General features: G+C 39.0%; 1 protein-coding gene across 5 annotated transcripts in view; it reads left to right on the top strand.

Annotated features, from left to right (window-relative positions):
* Window positions 1-21163, top strand: part of kazna (kazrin, periplakin interacting protein a) — a 179340-nt gene that overhangs the window by 76489 nt on the left and 81688 nt on the right. Inside the window, exon 1 of one of the 5 annotated variants that reach the window (XM_086141293.1) lies at window positions 16602-16676. The exons of the other annotated variants lie outside the window; for them this stretch is intronic. Coding sequence (XP_085997419.1) covers window positions 16661-16676 — 16 coding nt within the window. The 5' untranslated portion in view covers window positions 16602-16660. Of the gene's footprint in view, window positions 1-16601; window positions 16677-21163 lie in introns of those variants that run through there. 5 annotated transcript variants of the gene reach the window in all.

Genomic DNA, 21163 nt, shown 5'->3' with positions numbered 1-21163 from the left:
AGAGAGCAGATGTGTATGTTATCACAACCATGGAATCATGTTGAAGGGCAGAGGCATTACTTCCTTAAATGGACCAATACAAAATGGAGTCTTTGTGTGTACACATTCAGGGATAGAAATGGACCTGTAATCGAGAGGAGCGATCCTCCTCATAATAGAACTGGTCACCCAACTCTATTTTTCCACGTGCCATAAACTAGATTCTATGCTTTTCTGCTCTAATTAGGCACTTAATTGCTTTAAAAAAAGTCCTATTTTACATTTGACTGCATTTATGCCTTGTAAACGGCCACAGGCCTTCATTAGCAGGTGCTGGTCAACCCAACCGAATTATGAACTCAAGAAGCTTAATGCTTTGCTTTTTTATAGTGTTACCTTACATCTCAACCAAATTATGGGGACTCTTTGTCAGCAAAACACATTTACCAAAGCATATTCTCATGTGCCCACAACAAAAATATTGGCAAGGTGTGCGACGCTAACTTGGCAAATGCTTTGAAACCAAACAAGCTGAAAACCCTGCAATCATAATTGACACAGATTTAGAAGAAATATTTTCAAACTTAACACCTGTGTCTACAATAAATATGTATTTATATATATATGTATATGTGTGTGTGTATGTATATAGATATATATATATCTATATACATATATATACATGTATGTATATATATGTATATATGAAACCTCAATAGCGCTTTTCTCATATGTCCTTTATTGTAACCTTAAAATAACGATGAATAACACTTTCACAGCATACGATACAATTCAAGAATGATCGCAATCATCAGTCTTTTTTAAGACTGTAATGTCTTCAGTGATTGTGAGATGAATAGCATTTCTCCATGTGAACAGTGGGCAGAAAACAGATCCTTGAAAACAGAACGTTGAGCACTGTCAATGCTAAACATGGCTGGGCTTACACAGAGAATAGATGCTGCCAGTGCAACAAAGGCATCTTTTGGACAGTGGCCGTGGTTGAACGCCCGCTGTTTGTGTGACTTGACAAGATATCAGCTTGATAGCAGCAAAATGCTGCTGGCTGTTAGTAGGGACAAACTGAAAAAAGGCAGCATCTGGAAACTGTTGAGCTGATTCTCAGCGGTTCAGCTCTTGTAACCAAAGGTGTTGCCTGGTTGACAAACCCAAACAAAGAGCAAAGGCTTTTATCCTGTTCCTCGATGGGACCCATTATGCCTCGAAGCCCCCAGGACTCGTAACTGTTTTTGTAAATTACTTGTGTTTTGCAACTACTTCTCAACATGGTGTGCTGGACTGTTGTGACTCAAACTGTCTAATGAAGCAATTTCACATTTCTCACAGTTGATTTCACCTAATGAACCCGTCCAAACAATTCTCAGTATGAAGAATTGTTCATTCAAAGTGATGCCAAGAGTAGACAAAAATTATTTAATAGCTAGATGGACAAATAAATGAATACATTAAAAAACAACAAATAAGTAAGACTAGGTGTCATTAGGCCTGACAAAATGAAAACATTTCCCTGCCATTGATTGATCAAAATAATATATGACTAACCAGCTCCAGCATTAACTGAATATCAACTTTTCTATTAAAATGATATCATACAATAATATATAGGTAACCAGATTTTTGATTAGAAGGTGACAGCACCTGTAGTTTCCACATTGCCACATTGGATGTAACTGTGATTTATTCTGTGAATCCCTTAGATGTATTGTGTAGAGGATGCGACTGAGGGCACAGCGTTTCTCCAAATTCCAAAGGACCACATGATATTTAAGTTGAGGATATAATTTCTAAGTTATGATATTGTGCTCTGCGTGTCACAATATCTGTTTAAGGCCAGTCGAATATTTTATCAGTGGGAAACTGTGTGCAGGGCTGTGATACTACATACTGTTACTTGGTTGTCTCCCCAATCGATTTGTCTCTGTGACATTTGCATGGAAAGACTTATTTGATGCCCAGGACTCGCTCTCATTGAGCCTTCATTTAAAGCAGACCCAGGATTTTTCAGCACATTTGATAATCCAATATATTTCCCATCAGCTTACCTGCAAACATTATTCTCATTCCCTTACATTTGTTATATGACTGCTTTTATTTTGAAACCAGTTCTTTACATCTAGCATTTTAACAACCCCCAGAGAGGGGAGGGATATTTTTTTATAATCATATGCTCATGTACTATAAATAACTAACCTCTGAAAATGTTTTTATATAATTACAGGATATATAGGTACAAGAGCCAGATGGGGATGCGAGCATTCCTCCTGTTTTTATGTGTAGTCATGACTAATAATGTTTAACAGTGCACAGAGAATAGGAGTGGGATTCCCACCTACTGAAATATAGTCTCAAAAGTGATTGCAGTTTTTTTTAGAACATAAACATTGTGTAAACTGGCTAGTTGTGAATCAATATAGTCATTTACATCATCTTTTCTACTCCGTTCAAGCATCTCACACTACAGACACTAAGTAAGGGGAAGATACAGAACGGATATCTTATGGCGACACTAGTTCATGAGCGATGTTTTGTCTGTTTTCAGACGATGCAGTGATCATTGTCAGGTTGATAGCCGAGGGTGTCCGGGACTTATCCATGAAAATGAAGCATCTTGTTTTGTCATGCTAAATTAGCTTACAGGATATTTTGCATGGTTCGTTTGTATGATAGAAATATTACATCTGACCTCACCTAACCTTTTAAGGACTGCCTGGAAAACCAGGAGTGAAAATCATTTTTTGTAACGAAGCTACTATAGGATTTCCTATTTGCATATTACAAGTTGGTTCTTATCTGAGACGTAACAAAGGAACATGTACTGCTAGCTGCTCTTGTCTATCCAAAAGTAGTCATGACACCTCATCTCTGTTGAGCAAAGAGGCTTTTTCTACTATATCTCAATCAAACAAAGGGTCAGTCAGAGTTCAAAAGGATGTTGAGAGAGTGAGAGAAAGAAAGACGGAGAGGTCTTTCCTCCCATCTCTCTCTGTTGCTCCCCATGTGTTTGGTGTTACTCCTCCGGAAAGACAATATCTTAGTTTGACAGCTGGAAGGTTGCTGAAATGCTTTAAGCAGCTTCTTGCTCGAAACAAGTGTCATGTTGAAGAGTGTTTGTCATTTTCAGGTGATATCAACATTTTATTTTTGACTTATTTAGACTCAAGGGAACAGATTTGGCCTTCAATAATGCAGATTTGAACGCAATACCTTGCAGTCTGTCCAGCCAGTGAAGCAAAAGTTGCTCGGTACACAATAAATACTGAATTTATCGGAAAACGTTTTTAAGGGAAGAAAGTACTTATTGATTTGTTGGTCTTTTGTCAGTTACAGAGGTATGATTGAGCGACTAACTAAGTAACTACGTTGATAAAGTTGTTCATAACCAATTGTATGTACTGTATGTACCCACATCATAGTTTGCATATAGCTACAAACAAACCAACACACAAACAGCTAGTGAGGATTATTTTTGTTGTGCAGTGAGTGATCCATGATGGGTAGTTTTCAATTGAAGTTGCTGGCTCTGCTGTAAATGATGATTTCTGGCACAGGTGCCAAATAATAGTGCCAAACTGTAAAAAATGTTGTTACCACTATTTTACTGTTTAATTTACATCATTTCATGATAGAGATAAAAAAAGATATTGTTTTGCTATTGTTCCATATCCAGTGTGATCTTGCATATTCATGTTTATTAAACATCCTCATTTTATTACTGTCTCTCCCATAGTACTATAGCTGAGGCTAGTTCTGTTAGACAGTGTGTGTGTGTGTGTGTGTGTGTGTGTGTGTGTGTGTGTGTGTGTGTGTGTGTGTGTGTGTGTGTGTATTGACTGAATGGTGGGAATAAAATGAGCAGAATGAAAAGGCTAGGATGACCACTGTATGAGGGACTGTCTAAGGCACCCTGATAGGGGAAGCATGATGGATTTGTAAGGGACATCTTTGTATATAAAGCTCAATGGTATGTTCTAAATGCCACACCAACAAGCATTGCTGTTATGTATTTCTGTTATTATGAAGGTTTATGCATATTTAGTGTGGCGTTTGGAACTAGTTTATGGTGTCTCCTCTCTTCTTTTGCCCTTTTACCAGGATGAATTAGGGCTGTAACATATTCAATTTGAAGGTAATACAATGGTCCTTTCTCAGATGTTTTTGACCTCATGGCCATGTATTTTTTTAGACTGAGTTAAACAAACAAATAAGTAAACAAAAAAAAAAAAAACATGCATTCTGAAGATATAGTTCTATTGGACACAAGGCCAACTTTCTTTACTTTTTAATTCCTGTAAAAAGTGGCTCATGTACATCAAAAATCAGAATCCTAATTTTACTGCCATCAGCGTGTTGCTGCATGCTGTCCTTATCAGATGAGATGGAGGGTAACCGATTTGCAATTCTACAGCCATAGAAGTTAATGAAATGGTGCGTGGAGTTTTCCTCTGTGCATCATTTTTTTATGAGGTCGCTCCTCTAATAACCTTCGGGTTTCGATAGCTTTTGAGTTATTAAGTGTTTAGTCCTAAAGCTTAGAGTGACTTTTCCATTAAACTAACACCGTATTCTTTCTCATATTAAAAGAAGCCGCTCAAAGACTTGCTATCAAGAGCACGGGATATCATGTTCAGTATCCAGTATCTATATTTAGGTCCCTGTCATTTACATCCTGTTATTGCAGGAATATCCCCGAGATTTTTTGTCAGTGTTTTGTTCAAAGAAGTAAGTTGGTTATATTAGATTTTAAATCCTTCGGATCAGCGGCCGACATCTTGTCTTCAGTCAATATTCACACCCATCACACCAAATTCTGCCGCCTCCAATGTGAGTTCTCTGCCTTACTTGAGTGGAATGACGGATATGTGGCTTTGAGTTGTAGGTGAAACTGCTGGTGACAAAGAATGAAGTCATTTGCCTCATAGACAATCGATCCTTGTCAGCAGTGACATGCTGGCTTGTGCAGAGTCTGTCTCTCTTCACAAAATTGACTTACATTACCCTCAGATATTGCTCTGCTGCTCAGGGCATCAGAAAGCCATGTTGGTTTATGCTCCTCAATGTGATGCCACAGTGTTACACAGATGAAGAGATCCAGAGATTATAGTCATCTTGGAATAGCTTCAACTGAATATAGATCAATTTTAATGATATTTTTACCTTACCCCTGGCAGTTTTTTGTCTCATTGTCATGACCTTGTAGCTCTATCACTGCTTTATTTTTTAACCTATTACATGGCCAGTTGGGGGTAATGGCCACATAACTCTTTGTACCTTTGCCAAGGAGGCTATGTTTGTCTTTCAGTCAGCAGGAAGCTTGGAGGAGGGATATAGACTGGAGCAAGGGAGAACCCATTAAATTTGCGGGCAAGTAGAGACATTTTCATTAACTTCTTAGGGAATATTACATGGACCTTACTGACGGTCTGCACTCTGCTGAGTGCCCTTCTCACCAACCAAAGCTTTATTGAAGTCACCGTGGTTTAATGTTATCCCCTCAGCGAGTTTCTTGACAAGGCAAGACCAGAATACTGCTTTTCGAACAAAAGGATAATCACGAGAAGTCCGAGTCATAAAACGGTAGAGGATACTGAAATGATTTGAATAGAGATAGGTTTTTGAGAGTGCTGAAATAAGTATAGGGAGAGGGGTAACATACTCCAACACACAAAAATAGGACGTCATTCGAAATCAATTAAAATCTCTGCTTATAAAAATGTTTCATCTTAATTATATTTTAATTCTAATTAGGATGCAACATTCGGCCATTGTAAATATCATGTTTATACTCTTGTTTTACTCTGCACGGTAAAACATAAACCTTTTACTCACTTGTAGAATAACAAACAGCTCCAGCATCTGAAACCAGATCTTTTTGTATTTTGTGTATAAGTGGAAGGGGATCTTCCTACTGCCATTTGCTTAAATTTTTGTATTAAAATGTCACTTTTCATCATTGAATTCCATTGTTCGGAATATATATACTGTAAATTCTTGTGTGATAGACATTTTCACATTTTGATAGATCTTACCAGGATCTAAGAAAATATAGATTTAGGTCGAACAACCCCAAACCCCTTTGATGACAAAGACCCCCTGACCTCTGCAAAAGCTCAGGTCCTCTAAAGCTGGAGGGACACTGGCTGTGCAGGCTCAGATCATAGCAATTTGCCTTCAATACAGCAGCACCTTTATCACAGTCTCATGATCACACTATCACAGCACAAGGCTGTGCCAGGCCTTTTAAGTTATTAACACCCTTACCAAATTGCAGAAAAGCCTAATTGCATCCTTTTTTGCTGGAGGTGCACCCTATGTTTCTACCTCTGTTCAGGCCTGGTGACAAGATCTATATAGATCTGAGATAAAAGGGCATGCCAGCATGCTTGCGAAAGGTTTTAGAGAAGAAGAGCAAGATTTCTCTGCTCATTAAGATTCAGCTGCGGCCGCTGAGCGAGGATTAGATGAGAAGAATTGATGAGAAGAGAAGAAACGCAGATCCTGAAATAGATCAAAACTAGACTGAAGTCCAGAGTGCTGGTGGGCTCAAGAAGGGTGGGAGTGTTGAGCCTGTCAGGCTGAACATACTAAGCAGAGTTGACTGTCTGGATTGCTAGTGAACCGTTCCAGAGAATTATAGTAGTAGCGAACAGCCTTGCAACCTAATGATGGGAAGTAAATTAAGAGAGCTGATAACTGTAAGTAGGGGAGTTGCGTATTGATTGGAAAGGATGAAGATTATACCTATCTGCAAGCTTTGCTCCTTCACTTCCATCTCTTCCCTCCCCCCCCATTTAATGTCCTTCTGTCTTGCCGTTTTACTGTTGTTATTGTGATTAGCAAAGATATGAAAGCCTCACGATTCTTCCATTTTCTGCTCCATTAGTCTGACTCACCTCATGTGTTTGGTCTGTGCCAGTGTCAGAGAGACTGTCCACCATCTCGCCTTCTGCATCGTCCTTCTGCTTCTCAAGACCTCTCACTCCACGGTGTTTTTATCTTTAGAACGGCACAGCTTTATAGGGTACGTTATTCTCGGCAAAAATGTTACTGCTTTTCAAAGTCCTCAGTGCGCTGGGCTCATTTGATCTTCTCTAAAAATGATAGGTTAGGTGTAGGTGCAGGGTGATATGTATATATTTGAGGTTGTAATCAGCGAGCGCTAAAACAGACGAAGCCCATGGACAACTTTGTGTTTTCCGTGCATACAGTATCCAAGTTAGATAATTATAGCTCCATGATCCGTAAGTGACCCTCATTTCACTGTTGTATTCCATCCTGCTGCTGTCCATCCCTTCTCCTCTAACATACCATTAGCACACTGTTAGCCATTTTGGAGCTGTATGAATGGATGGCAGTCAGGAAACATTGCTTTTATGCGTCATCCTCCATGTCAGGAAAACCTTTCTTTACTCTTCATTCTAATTTCTGCCCCCTCCGATGTTCAGTATTTCTTCCGCTCGTCTTTAGCCCACGGTTTTAATTTTTCAACATTTCTTTTGTCACTTCTTTGTAGTCCTCCTTTCTTCCTCTGACTCTCTTTTATATTTCTCCGGCTCCATGACTGGAATGGAGGCAAAAAGAGCAGGGCAACGAGGTGGAACCCACTACCTCATCTGGTAATTAGCCTGGAAAAATCCCAGTCAAAAGCACACTGTCTCCATGGAGACTGAGGTAAAGTTGTTGGCGCTGCCTCTTTGAAGGACTCAGCTTGGGTAAACAATGCCAAGGTCAGAGCTCTTTGGGGTCTGTTTCAGCATCTGCTACCACGAAGGCACACCGCACTCCTCGAGGATGTCATATTTTTCAGCGTGGACCTTTTCACTTTTCTCACTAGACCACCCTCATTGTTGCAAACCACCCCAATTCACTTTGATCTCTGAAATATCTAACTTGCAATTCTCATCCTATATTACGCCTCAGCCCGGAGAGAAAAACTTTCAAAAACTTCTTTTATTTCTCTGGCATAGATGAATACCTTCACAAGCATCCAGGCTCTGCTTCATATTTAATGTGTTTATGCTGAGGAGTTTCTTCACACTGGCAAAGAGTTAGGTTGAACTGTAAGTCAAAAATACCAGTATGGTATCTGTGTTTTTATACTGCTAATGCATGCCCGCTTTGTCCTGCTGGAGCTTGTTCAGCCGGTGTCTTATCTAATCATCTAATCCCCCACCCTTCTTCATTCACCAGCCACCTGCATTTATTGTTCGTTTTAATTAATAATGTTCTTAATTCCAGACATGGGAGTAAAAACATGTTATGTCATTTATTTATGCCTCTGAGCTCTGACTTACTCGCCCTCTTGCACAGGTCACAACCAGTTCAGAGTCACAACCGTGGCTTCCAGGCTAATTACACACACACAGGCACCTGCCAACACACAGAATGTTGGAGTGGCGGTGGGCTTGGGATGGGGTGGTGGGTGTCGAGGCCCTCGCTGATTCACTTTGTCATCCTAATCCCTGATTTCACATCAGCATTAATGGGCATTAATGGGTCCAAAGTATTACAGCACCAATTTTGATACTCAATACAGCACAGGCAGAAGTTGCACTGCTGGTTTTGAATTAACCAGAGCACTGTTTCTTTTCTAAATATGCTTCCTGCTGCCGTTTTGATATTTAAACCAACATGGTTCATTAACTTATTTCATTTATTTATTCACTGTTGGTGGTTTAAACATCAACTGCGACAGAAAAAAAGAAAGGAAATTATTTGGTGGCAAAATTTCAACCTTGTCAAAATACTTCAGTATCCGACATGTAACCATGAGAAGTGTTTGAGTGGAGATTTGGAAGCCATCTTGTCTTTGCTCACCATTCACTCTCCCAAAAATGTCTTGAGCATTTTTTTTGCTTCAATTTTGATTCTGAAATAATTGCGTCTGAAAATCACAATAGCCCTTTTATTTTTTTCTTCTCCGAGAAAAGGTTGCTCTCTGTGCAATTGACTTCCTCAAAAATTTCTGAGCTGCGTTTCCCAAGAAATAATCCAGGACAAGGATTAACCTGCAAATCACCGCCGTTTGCAGACTGGTATTATTTGCTGCTTCGAGATAAGAAAAAGATGGAAAAACCAAATCCACTTGCCAACCAACTTCTTATTTTATGAAATACAATCATCAGTTTACATTTTGTTCCTGGGAGTTTGTTTCTTTCAATGTGTTGTGATGACAGATTTTTAAATGAAAAATACAATTTAAAATGAGAGTGACTGGTTTAGTACTACTGAATAAGCTATGGGCTCATGAAAATTACTTGAGCCGTGCAGTCATTGGTTTGATGGCTGTTGGACTCTGCCTTTTTTCCTTGCTGTTCTAAAACTACGACACTGTGGTTTATCGAGAAGTAGCATGTATCCGTGGAATGTTACCAGAAAACCAGTATCCCTTTCCATTAAACCATTATATCAATATATGGCACATGTTTACATTCTCCTGCACTATCCTTTTCATTTCCTTTCACCTTTTATACATTATAACAGTATGTTTATCACTACCATGATTTATTATCAATATCAGTTGATATCAATATCATATCTAAATGCACTGTAGACAGCAAAGTAGGAATTTTCTTGTACTCAGAAACCCGTTTTCACACTGTGCACATGACAATAAGCACTTTGAATCTTTGAATGTTGTATGTTTGAGGTTTTCATCCTGACATATTCCGATATACTTGTCATGCACGCCATTTACCGGCTTGCTCTGGACTTGTTATCTCTGAGATTGATGGTTTTGACTTGAACTTTTGTCATACCAATTCAGGTATGACTATAAGGGTGTGAAGATTTTTCTTACTGTATGGTTTTTCTGTAGACCTTAATATATAATAATATCATAATGGTCTTATTAATTTAATTCGTTGTTTTGGAGCAGAACATTAACTGTTTGCAGTGATTTACTCTACATTTACATTTCAATTTACATTGAAAAATGCAATTCAAATACAAAGTCACCGTTATTTCTCTTCTGCAACATGAATGTTATTTATTTGGTCTCAGTATATTTGTACACTGAAGTTCACCTCCTACAGCATGGGACATTTAGTGTCCTTTTTCATTTAGTAGCCCCTACTATGGGCTATTTTATATAATTTTGATCATACTGAACAACACCTACATAGGTCAAAGGCAATGTAAGTACCACAAGATGTGTACCCTTCAGGCTGTGTACAAGTACTTGACATTCTGTCTAGTGATGCTACTTGTGTATAAATTACGCGCCTCAGACATTGATGTCCGAATGCTACAGGCCATGTCTAACCCTTAATTGCATCTGAGGGCAAACATAATACAGATGGTATTTGCACTGCGTGATGAAGAGGATTTTCTGGGTTTACTGCAATCTGCAGTGCAGCTAACGGAGAAGAGGAGGGACGTGAACTCAGGAAATTGGAAAAGAGATATGTAGGAGATGGGAGGTTGAGGGAGAAAGTGTCAAACATCCAGAGGAGAGCTTGGAGGGAGGGACGCACAGAAAGAGAGGGGGAAGAGGAGAGAAGTTTGATTCCTTAACAACAGAGGGTTCCTGAAAATTTCTGAGGGATTCAATATAACTGTGCTGAGCCATTTATGTCGGAGGTAATGATTTGTACATGTGTCCTGTGAGCCTGGCGTGTGACAGCACCCCCCCCCCCCACACACACACACATACACACAAAGTTACCCTTTTGAATACTAGCTCATCCTATAATTACAACTGATAGAATCTCCTAGAAACTCATTCAACTTCCTAATGTGCAAAGTTAACTTGATGAATGGCAAGCAGTAGTGCTCCTGGTCCCTCGATCAGTCACCATTAAAAGGGAAAGCTGGCCATTGCATCTCAATATAGTGTTATTAGCAGCGAGTGTTTTTATGTAGACAGAGTGCTTGATATACTAAACCAGACAAGTGTTATGCCTAAAATGAACAACTATGTCGCTGTTAAGTTTTAAATACACGTCACCTACTATTAGAGTGTTCTCATGTACCGATTAATGAATTAAGTGGCAGACAATGATGCGACATTGCTCCTGTGACCAGGTTGAGAATTTCAAACTTGCGATGTTCAATTTTTAGCTCATCCCCTAAGGAAATATATCACCACGATCCCCACCGTGTTTTGCTATCATCCTCACGACATTTTTAATGTACGCATGCAGAATACGAGTCAAGAGGCAGAATACAACATGCGCACGCCGATCGCTCATTCTCAGCAAAGTCCCACTGGTCTGTCTTTCCAGATATGACTTCTCTGAAGCCCCTCTTGACTAAACTCATCATCAGTGTGTCTCAGTTTGTCGTACTAGATGATCGTTTTTGCTCTCTCGCTCTCTGTAGACAGCAGAGATGATGAATGCTTTTCCATTTGATAGTCTTTTCTTCTTTTCTCATTGTGGAGAGGAGTGTGTGAAATACATTGTGATGCTCATAAGTGGTGATGCCACAGTATTCTCGAGTATATGGTACGATTTGAAGGAGATCGTCTTCGAATGCTCTCTCCTAAGGGAAAAGCTATTAAATGCGGCAATGGTCCAGAGTAAGCGCGTGAGACATGCTGAGACAAAACATTAGTGTGTGGTGGTGGGATGCTCTGGCAAAAAAAATGGAGGGCTGTAATATTGCCCGTGACACATATGAATGTTTTTCTCTGATATGGATGTACATTCCGATGTTTTCTTAAGAAATCTTGATATCATATCACTACTATCACTCTGCGGATCGTAAAATAATTTAATTTGGATTTTGTTTATGCTTGTTCCTCCTATAATATAATTTCACTACCTTTTCTTTTACATATTCTTTAATTTTACAAATAAGACAGCTCTTTGACATTATAGTCTTTTTTTTTTAAAGCGTGAACTACATAAATCGACAATGTAGCAAAACAGTGATAGAACGTCAAAATAGAATATCAGTCAGTTTTATTCTCAATTTCTCCACATGTTCTGGTCATACCGAGGAAGGAAGAATGTTTCTCACAATCCCACGGTGGCATGAAATGAACAATATGATGATAATAATAATAATCAAGTGTAAATTAGCAGTAAAGTGCACTGTTACATTAAACAGTAAACAGTAAACTATGAGGTATGAAGTATATAGTGCACGCAGATTCAGACTGATATTTGACAGCATGAAAGAGTAGCAGCATTTTTTTTGTGTACGGTTCAGTGCAATGGTCAGTAGGTCGTACCATAATGGCATATGGTATGGTGCAATAGCGGCATGATGGTTTTCTCAGTGCAAAGTAGCAGCAATGCAAAAAAAGAAAACCAAAAAGTGCAATGTGTCAATATGTTATCAGAGTCCAGTAGAGATTGGGGGAAGAGCTCTACGGGGGGGGTTAAGAATGGAGAGGGAGAGAATTCAGCATCTTGGGGTGGGCAGAATGTAGGGATTGGGATAGTTGAAAGACAGTTCAGCATCCTGACAGCCTGGTGTATAAAGCTGTTGAGTCTAGTGAAGCGGGCTTGGAGGTTGCGGTACCTTCTCCCTGAAGGCAGGAGGCTGAGCAGGCTGTGTACGGGGTGGCTGGCGTCGCTCACAATCGAGGACGCTTTATGGGTGAGGCCGTCGGTGTCTTTCAGGGAGGGGAGTGGGACACCGATGATCCTTCCAGCTGTGTTCAAAATGCCCTGCAGAGCTTTCCTGTTGTAGTCTGTGCCGCTCCTGCCCCATCCAGTGATGCAGCTGGTCAGGATGCTCTAGATGGTGTGCATGATGGGTGTGGGGAGGCTTTTGCTGGCTTGAGTTTGTGAAGGAAATAGAGCCGCCGCTGTACCTTCTTTGCCAGAGATTCAGTGTTGCTGGTCTAGGAGAGGTCCTCCCTGATGTACAGCTGCAGGAATTTGGTTCTCCTCACTCTCTCCATGGCAGCGCCATTGATGGTCAGCGGGGGGGGGGGTTCTTGTTGTGGCCTCTCCGGAAGTCCGGAAGTCGACAACAATCTTCTTGGAGATCGTGCTGTTTGACACTGTATAAATGACGTTTATTTTTTTCTGTTTCTTGCAATGTTTTACATTTATCCATACTAGAATAGATTAAAATAAGTACATCCAGTTATTTACCACCCATCCATTTGCTACCGCTAATCCTACACTTTGGGTCACAGGGGATGCTGGAGCCTAAGCCAGCTGTCATTGGGCGAGAGGCGGGGTACCCCCCGGACTGAACCAGTCAATCACAGGGCCACATATAGTGACAAACAACCATTCACTTTCACACACATTTGGGCAGTTTCTATCTTTTCTTCATTTAACTCTCTGCATGTGTATGGATGTAAACAGGAAACATGCAGAGTACATGCAAACTCAACACAGAAAGTGTCCGTGTGGGACTCAATCCATGGTCCTTCGTGCTGTGAGGCACTTGTCAATGTTACTTCGGAGTAAATAATGCTGTCTTGTTTTTGTGTTTCTGTTTTCTCAGAGTGCCTGATCAGCTGGTTATTTTCAACTATTTTTGTGTCAAATGTGACATATTTTCCAAGGCGTACTATTTGTCATAGTCATTTGGATGTGCCTACCAACAGCTGGTCCCCCAGGGCACTCATCCAGATCTGCTTCTTGCAAGTGCTCATGAGAGCCCGTCCGAATGAGAGCCCAGAGTATAGGAGTATTGCTAAACACATAAAACAAAGCCCCACCAACATTATCTCAGAAATTGGTTTTATCTAGCAATTACTGCACATCCGTTTCATCAACGCACTCATTATTTTCTATTACTTGCTTTTTACAAAACAGCCCTTTTAGCAACATATTCAACAGACATTTCCTCTCATGTTATCTGGGAGGAAAACGGTTCATTCAATGATAATGAATTTTTATTGCCTGTGTTTTGAGCAGAGTAACATGTATGTAAAGAAATATTTTATAGTCCACAAATTACTACATTTGTAACCTTCAGATTTCAAACTTCTTTATGAGAAGAAAGAGTTAGCCATGGGCTTTTGGGAGAATCCGTCCAGGCAAGTATGATGGATCACTAAACAATCTGCATCAAGAAACGGCAACATTTAAGTTCTTAACAGCGTATTGTTCTTAAATGTTTTTTGGTGGCTTAAGTGTCTGTCAGAACATGTTAAGTGCTTCCTCAATTTGACTATAAAAGCAGGTTATAACTTTTAGTTTGTAGAAAACCCACAGAAGTTGCAGATTTCTATCCAAAAGAGTTTGGAAGGCTGGGATGGCAAAGACAAGATGGGCACATTAAAATGTAAAGCCATAAAATGCAAAGTAACTATTTTAAACATTCTGTCAGGCTTATTATATGTATGCCTACTATCAGAGTTGAATGTTTTCCAAGAGACAGCATTACATCTTTACTTCATCTACTCTTGTATGTGATACCCATTTTTATGATACATTTAAAGTTTATTGAAAAGCTTGAAATAAATAACTTTCAAAAAATAAAAAAAAGCTTTGCTGATTTATAACTTACTTTAACACTCAGTGCCCCTGCAGGTACACATATATGAAACAATTCCATCAAGGCATTTGCAGCAAAGATTTGATTCATTTAAAATGAAAAAAAGTATCACTTTGTACCTCCTTTAACTAGGAGAGTGACCAGGGACCAAAATGATAAGCATCTCATACCGAGCAAACACACAAACACACACAGACTGAGAATTGGTTCAACCCCAACAGCAGCTGCTCATGTCTGGTCACTGCTGTGTTGGACAGCAGTCAGCCTGAAGTCTTTGGACTGGAAGATAGTCGATTGGCAGTGTTTCAAAGCATGTCGTGTTTCTGGAAGAAAAAACAAACAAAAAAACACAATGAATTTGACTGCATTTTACAACATTGACAGAATGAGGTAAAGCAGTTAAGGTATTCAACATTTCTTGGAATGCACATAGACATCTGGACAGTAACGCAATATATTTGCAAAAAAAAAAAGTTGCCTTCAGTTGTATGCAAAATTACATTTTTAATTGAAGTTTACTGAATCCAAATTTGCAATTTTCCACTACAAAACAATTGGTCTCGATATGTATCCAAGTCCAATTATGGACTCTGACTGAATACGATCTAAGCATCACTTTCTACTCGGTGTCCTCTGTGCAGATTGAATGATTTCAGTCTCTCCAGTTATGTAAAGCAGAATCCACATTTGGATCTTAATTCTTCAAATTTCATAAAGAGGTTACAGGGCCTGATTTAAGTAAAACCTTCATGGATGGTTGTTTGTGATGTGATGTGCAAAGATCCCAAGACAAATGCAAGTGGGGGGCATCGAAGGCTGGTACAAATGGAAAGACTGTGGGAACAGGCAAATATAAAGATAAAGATAAACATCAGCATTGGCTCATATGAAGATATAACATTTTTGCAAGAGTATCCAAAGAGGTTGATTTTCTTAAATTAAATGGATGAATCTCCTGCTACTTAGATCTGCTTGGAATCACTGTTTGGGATCAGTGGTTAGAGAGTTAGTCTTAATAAATGTTAGTTTTGTTCCCTGACATTATGACATTATGTTTACCAATAAAGATCCTCCAAAAATACAGCTATACTGTGTATAACTCTGTCAGGAATATATAAGAAATTACAGATGTATAGAAGTTCATCACCCCTGTTCTTCTTAGGTAGGAGAGGCCACAGCAGATAAAAATACATTTAATTAATCAACAGTGCTTCTATGAAGAACAGCTTTTATTGCTCAAGTGTGGGAAATTAATTGCACATTTTCAGGCCATTACTAACATATTTTTGAGCTAAATTATTACAAATGAACTCATTGCATTTCCCTAAGTTGTAAAATAGCTGAGTGAAAAAAACGATGAACATCAGCTACAGTATTGGTTATGATAAATAGTTGAATACATTTTTTCAAACTGTATTTGTCCTTTTGTCAAAGCACATTGTGGCTGCGCCAAACGGTACATTTTCAAAATGTCAGTTTTCAATTGAGCTGCGTTGTAGGTGATGCACTTGAGCATTCATTTTTCTTCTTCTTACCTCTGTGGTTTTGATGAAAGTTATTGCCCATCTGTGCAAAATATAAACATCAATTAATTTGTCATTGTTACATTTTAAAGGGCTGTGACCATTTTACTGATCCAGTGAGGTGTTATTGCCTTTGACTTAATGAGCAGGGGCTGAATTGGAAATATACTACCTGGCATAACACTGGTGTCAAAGCTTTCGTCAGCTGGCACACTTTCACTTCCTTTGACACAGTTTCAAGGGTTTTATCACAGCCTTGCTGAATTCGATGAAGAGGAGGGTAAGCCTCATTAAAATGAGACCTTTATATTAGTTAATGTCTCCATAGACATTTTATGAACCTCAGATGTGCTCTTATTTATGTCTACTTAAAACCCATTGCAAGGCCCCTGAGTGCTGCATTTGTCTCCTGCGTGAGACTGAGTGTATCCCCCCTCGATTAGGGCGTGTCTTCAGATGTTTACCAGGGGGCCAATGGGAGGTTGCCTGGAACGGAGATGCACATATACTCACATACAGCCACACATGCAGATTAACGGGTAAGCTGTGCCGCTCATCTGGGATAAATGCGGTCAGAGAGGGGAACAGCTGAGCAAACAGCTCTGGCAAGAGCCAGAGAGCAGAGTAGAGCAGAAGAGAGGGAAGTAGGGATGATGGACTATTCGTCTCAGTGCAGCATTGGTGACCGGCTGCCACGCTGGATATGTCTCAGCCCTGAACCTAGAAGGATGGGGACCAGGGAAGGTAATAGACACACAAAGCTGCCCGCATGTTGTTGTTGCTTTTTAAATATTTTTTTTTACTGCTCTATAATGCTAAGGGAATGGTATCACAGTGAAACTACTTTTGTGCATTGAAAACAAACAGTGATAGGAATACCTGGGAAATCTATGTTTTCCCACACTGATAGAGCTGTTCTCTTTGTTTTTCTTTCAGTCATTATGTTTCTTTCACAAGTTTTACATGACTTTGTTTTGTGGACTTCTAAAAGCAAAGACAATTGAAGGAGCAGAAGAAAGAAGTTGCACGTTTAAGTTTAATCCAAAACATGTTGATGGAACTGAGTTGAATTGTCAATCATCAGAAAAGAAACAGTGTCAAGTAGAGAGAGAGGTGTTTTAGATGAAACCGGAGGAGAATTACAATGCCGGGACCCACACCATTGTTTTACGGTGCTTCATGAGGCCAGATGGTCGGATGTCAGTTCCCTACAATGAAATCACTGTCATTAGGTTAGATAACAGTGATCTGCCACATTAATCCTTCAGTTATGTGTCCAGATGAAAGGAAAATAACCTAATTGGTCGGGCTGCTTGATGCATGGTCAGATCACAAATTATGTTGTTGGACTAAGGAGAAGTGTGCCCTTGCATACATAAGGAGCTCGTGTCTGTCATACTTTTTGTGCCTTGAATGACAAACAATGAATTGGAAGGGTGTGTCAAACGTGTTATCTTACCTCTGATCTGTCCACATAGAAACACAGAAACTAAAATGTGAGGATGAACACAATTAAGGCAGAAGTTGAATTGAAACCTTAAAACTGTTTACAGCGCTCAATGATTCTTTTATTTTATTAAGTGATTTACCATTCTAATTTTGGCACAGTGATATGTCTGAGTTGAATATGTCGGGACTGAACATGCTGACAAAGACTGCTTTGGGTAACCCTCAGCAACATTTTTTGAAAAATAGTCTACAAGAGCAATATTTGATGTTGTCCTTCCTGTATCTTTGACTGTTGAAGCATTTAGTTTGGTCAGAGTTCCCTTTAATGTCTAAGGAAAATCTTAAATTTCGCTTTCTGAAAAGCCCATTGTCTCAAATGCACCTCATGGTTGGTGAACACAATACTTACACACGGTGGAAGCAACCTTGTCAGAAAGATACGAGGCATTGTCATATGATGAACTTAGATTTTTTGTTCATTGTTACTTGATAGTTTAGGCCTGTAGTAAGCTTTTGGCAGGGAATCACATTTTTAATGGCAGTTGTAGGTTCCTTTAATTATTTATTCATTGTTTATTTATTCAGAAGCAAAGCCAGTCTGCGTGCACCCAAAATCTCAAACGTTCATTTGATTCAGGCCGTTTGATCATCCGATATGGTTTCAGTCAACATCCCCAAATCTCCTTTTCTTGAAGTTTTAGAAAGAAAATAAAAAACTGAACTTTGTAAAGATCTGTTTAACTTCATTCCAATTGATACTTTGCAAGAAGTGGGCGACTGCATCGGCTGTTTAAACAGAACAGATGGTTTGTTCAGTAGTGCATGTTAGAGAAAGCCGTATGTGTATGTGTGTGTGTGTATGTGCGTGTGCGTGTTAGTTTGTGTACAGATGGCTGACCATACCTGTTTGCTGTGTGTATGTAATCTTGTACTCACTCCAGTTTGTGTACGTCATGTCGTATGTGTATTTATGAAATAACAGCAGAAAACTCTACATCTTAACCGCAATACTCTGTTGTCTTGCATCCGCCAGGTTTTGGGATTGGATGATGGTGGTTATCAGATTCCCATTTGTTGTCTCTCAAGGTCTTTGCATTCATATCCAGTTTGCCAACCTCCTGCCGGTGTCTCTGGGGCTACCAAGGTTAAATCAAATCAGTGCCCACGTCCACATGATTAGTCCTTACTAAATTTTTAATTATCCATAACATGTGAGAGCTGATAAGAGTGATGGACAGAAAGAGTAATGGGAGGTAGGGGTGGGTCAGTACAAAAGCATGGAAATATTCTTGAGAATATATTGCACTAAAAAGTTAAATTTTAATGTATTTTTTACAAAGTCAAGGAGAAGAAACTCAGTTTTACAACTTCCAATATGCGGGGCTTGTTGAGACCGGCAGATTGAGAAAAATACATCAAATTACATTCAAACCAAGGAAAGAAAATTAAAATTCTATCCTCATACCTTGAGATGTTTTGTCAAGCCGTATTGTGCTCAGTACGTCTAGCAGATGTTGTTTGGGACAGACAACGTTTTGCATACTTGACGTGGAAAGGTGATAAAATAGGTTTATTGTTACCTCTTCCCCTGTTTAGCAGGGTTTTATCACACAAACACGCAACAGTCGTCTCAGTTTGTTAATGTGTAATCTCATCTCCCTGCACCTCAGTCCCTTCCATCAATAGTCAAGACAGCTGGAAAATAAAAAAAAAGAAGAAGCATTACAGCTTTGTAAGTTTCTCAGAGACTGAAATTAAATATTATTGTTATTAAATTCTATTTTTGGAGAGGCTGTTGTCTACATGATTAAACAATTGAATGATGATTGTGTCTTCTTCAGCATCTTTATTTTTCATCTATGGCTTACCAACAGTTATCCAATGTATTCATTTGTGCATCTTGATTGTTGACAGTTGTGTTTTAAGCCTGATTTTTTGCGATGCCATAGCTTGAGTGCCGAAAGACTTGTGCACTGATGTTTCATCACGCCTAGCTGAGCTTTCACTATTTCACTAAAACTTATTTCTAGTTATCCACCAGTGGAACTGAGGAGGGAGAAGTCAAGGTATCAGCTGAAACTTTGGGCGCATGTTGATGGAGCAACATGACACTGCAACTGTGAAATAATTGGCTGTTTGTGTTTTGCTCATAGCCTCTTCCATACAGAGTCCAACCACATAATAGGTTGTCATATTACTGTTTTTGCATGCATTTCTTATGCTTTCATATAACATATTAGATGAAATGACTAACTACTACTTACTAGTTATTTAATCTAGTCCACGTGGGAATCATCAAGCTATAAACTTCTTCAACCACACAATTTATTCCCAAAGAAAAACATATAATCATTTTGCAATTATGTACAACTATATGATATACTGCTAATTTTTCAGCTTTTCTCTCTTGCAAAGCATGTAGAGGTCTGTAGTTTTTATCCTAGTTACTCTTAAACTGTGAGTGACAGAATTGTATGATTTTGAAGTACTTAATTTGCATTTTATTACATAACATAGTTTAATCTATAGTTTAATTTATTTTTTTTCTATTTTTTTTGGCATTGAGCTGTGTTGTCAGTATGTATGTTTCCATAGCTGTGATAGAAATGGGCAGAAATTTTAGCAGAAGGAAAACATTTTCTCACTTTAGCTATTTTGGGACTAACATGGTCTTCATGGTGTAAGTCTTTTGATGGGATGCCTTTCAAGGAAGCAAGAGCCAAGGGTCACCGTGTCTTTTGGGTCAGTGAAGATGAGGGCATATAGTAAATATCTCCCACTGTTCAGCTTTAGCTGTGAGCCTCACGCCGACACACAAACATCAATTCATGCATACACAAACACACACACACACACACACACACACACACACACACTCTCATTTTCTTAGTTTGATACACATGCTGTTTAATCTTGCCCCTGGGATGGGGACTGACAGATGAACCGCTTGTGTCCTAAACTTTGGTCACATTCTTGGTAGTGGGCTTAATCTACCCATACTCAGTTTTTCCAACATAATCTCAAGACTCTTCTTTAATCCAGTGATGTCTGTAAGCTTTCATCATAAGCCTCTGCAAAGTCACGCCTTGCACGTGTTTTTATGGGGTGTATTTGGGGGTAAGTGCATGTTTTTATGTAGTGCAATGTCGCTGCAGCTCTTTTTTATTTCTTAACTTAACTCCCCCACTTAATAGCTATAATGAGTATGACACTGGATGCGACACAACTCACACAAGCTGCATGCATTATTTAGCTAATGGTCAGGTGTCAGATCCTGGAGTGTTGTTCTGAGCCCAGCGTCCCAGTGGAACATTATCTCCCTCTCTTTCATCTACAATTAACTCAATTCTTAATGAATACAATTCAAAACATTATCTCCCACTTTTTCATACTTATCCGCTAATAGATAGTTGACAGATCTATCTAAGGAGGATGTACAGTAAAAGCACTTTTGTCTCACATATAGCAAAAGACTTAAGCTAAGATTCATGTGCACTTAGAATTTGATTATGACTTATTTAGTCTTTAGAATGTGTAAGTTTATTACAATTATAATGCTCTGGAGTGCACAACCCAATTTTTCCATTGTATCATTTATATTGTACATCTTCGCATTTTTGTCTTTTTGTATCTGCATTGATTCAATCCATTATGAGCTTTTCCATTTATCAAAAAGGATATGGAATGGATTTAATGAATGGTTTTACACATTGTTGGTAATGTTATGAATTTTAGTGTTACTTTGTTTGAGGAATGGTGCCTTTCGGAGAAACTGCATATCA

This window comes from Fistularia commersonii, chromosome 34 (genome assembly GCF_037954325.1).
Source record: "Fistularia commersonii isolate RoL2024-O1a breed Wild chromosome 34, RoL_Fcom_v1.0, whole genome shotgun sequence".
NCBI lineage: Eukaryota > Metazoa > Chordata > Actinopteri > Syngnathiformes > Fistulariidae > Fistularia > Fistularia commersonii.
Note: the sequence above shows the minus strand (reverse complement) of the source record. Positions and strands in the feature narration are given on the sequence as shown.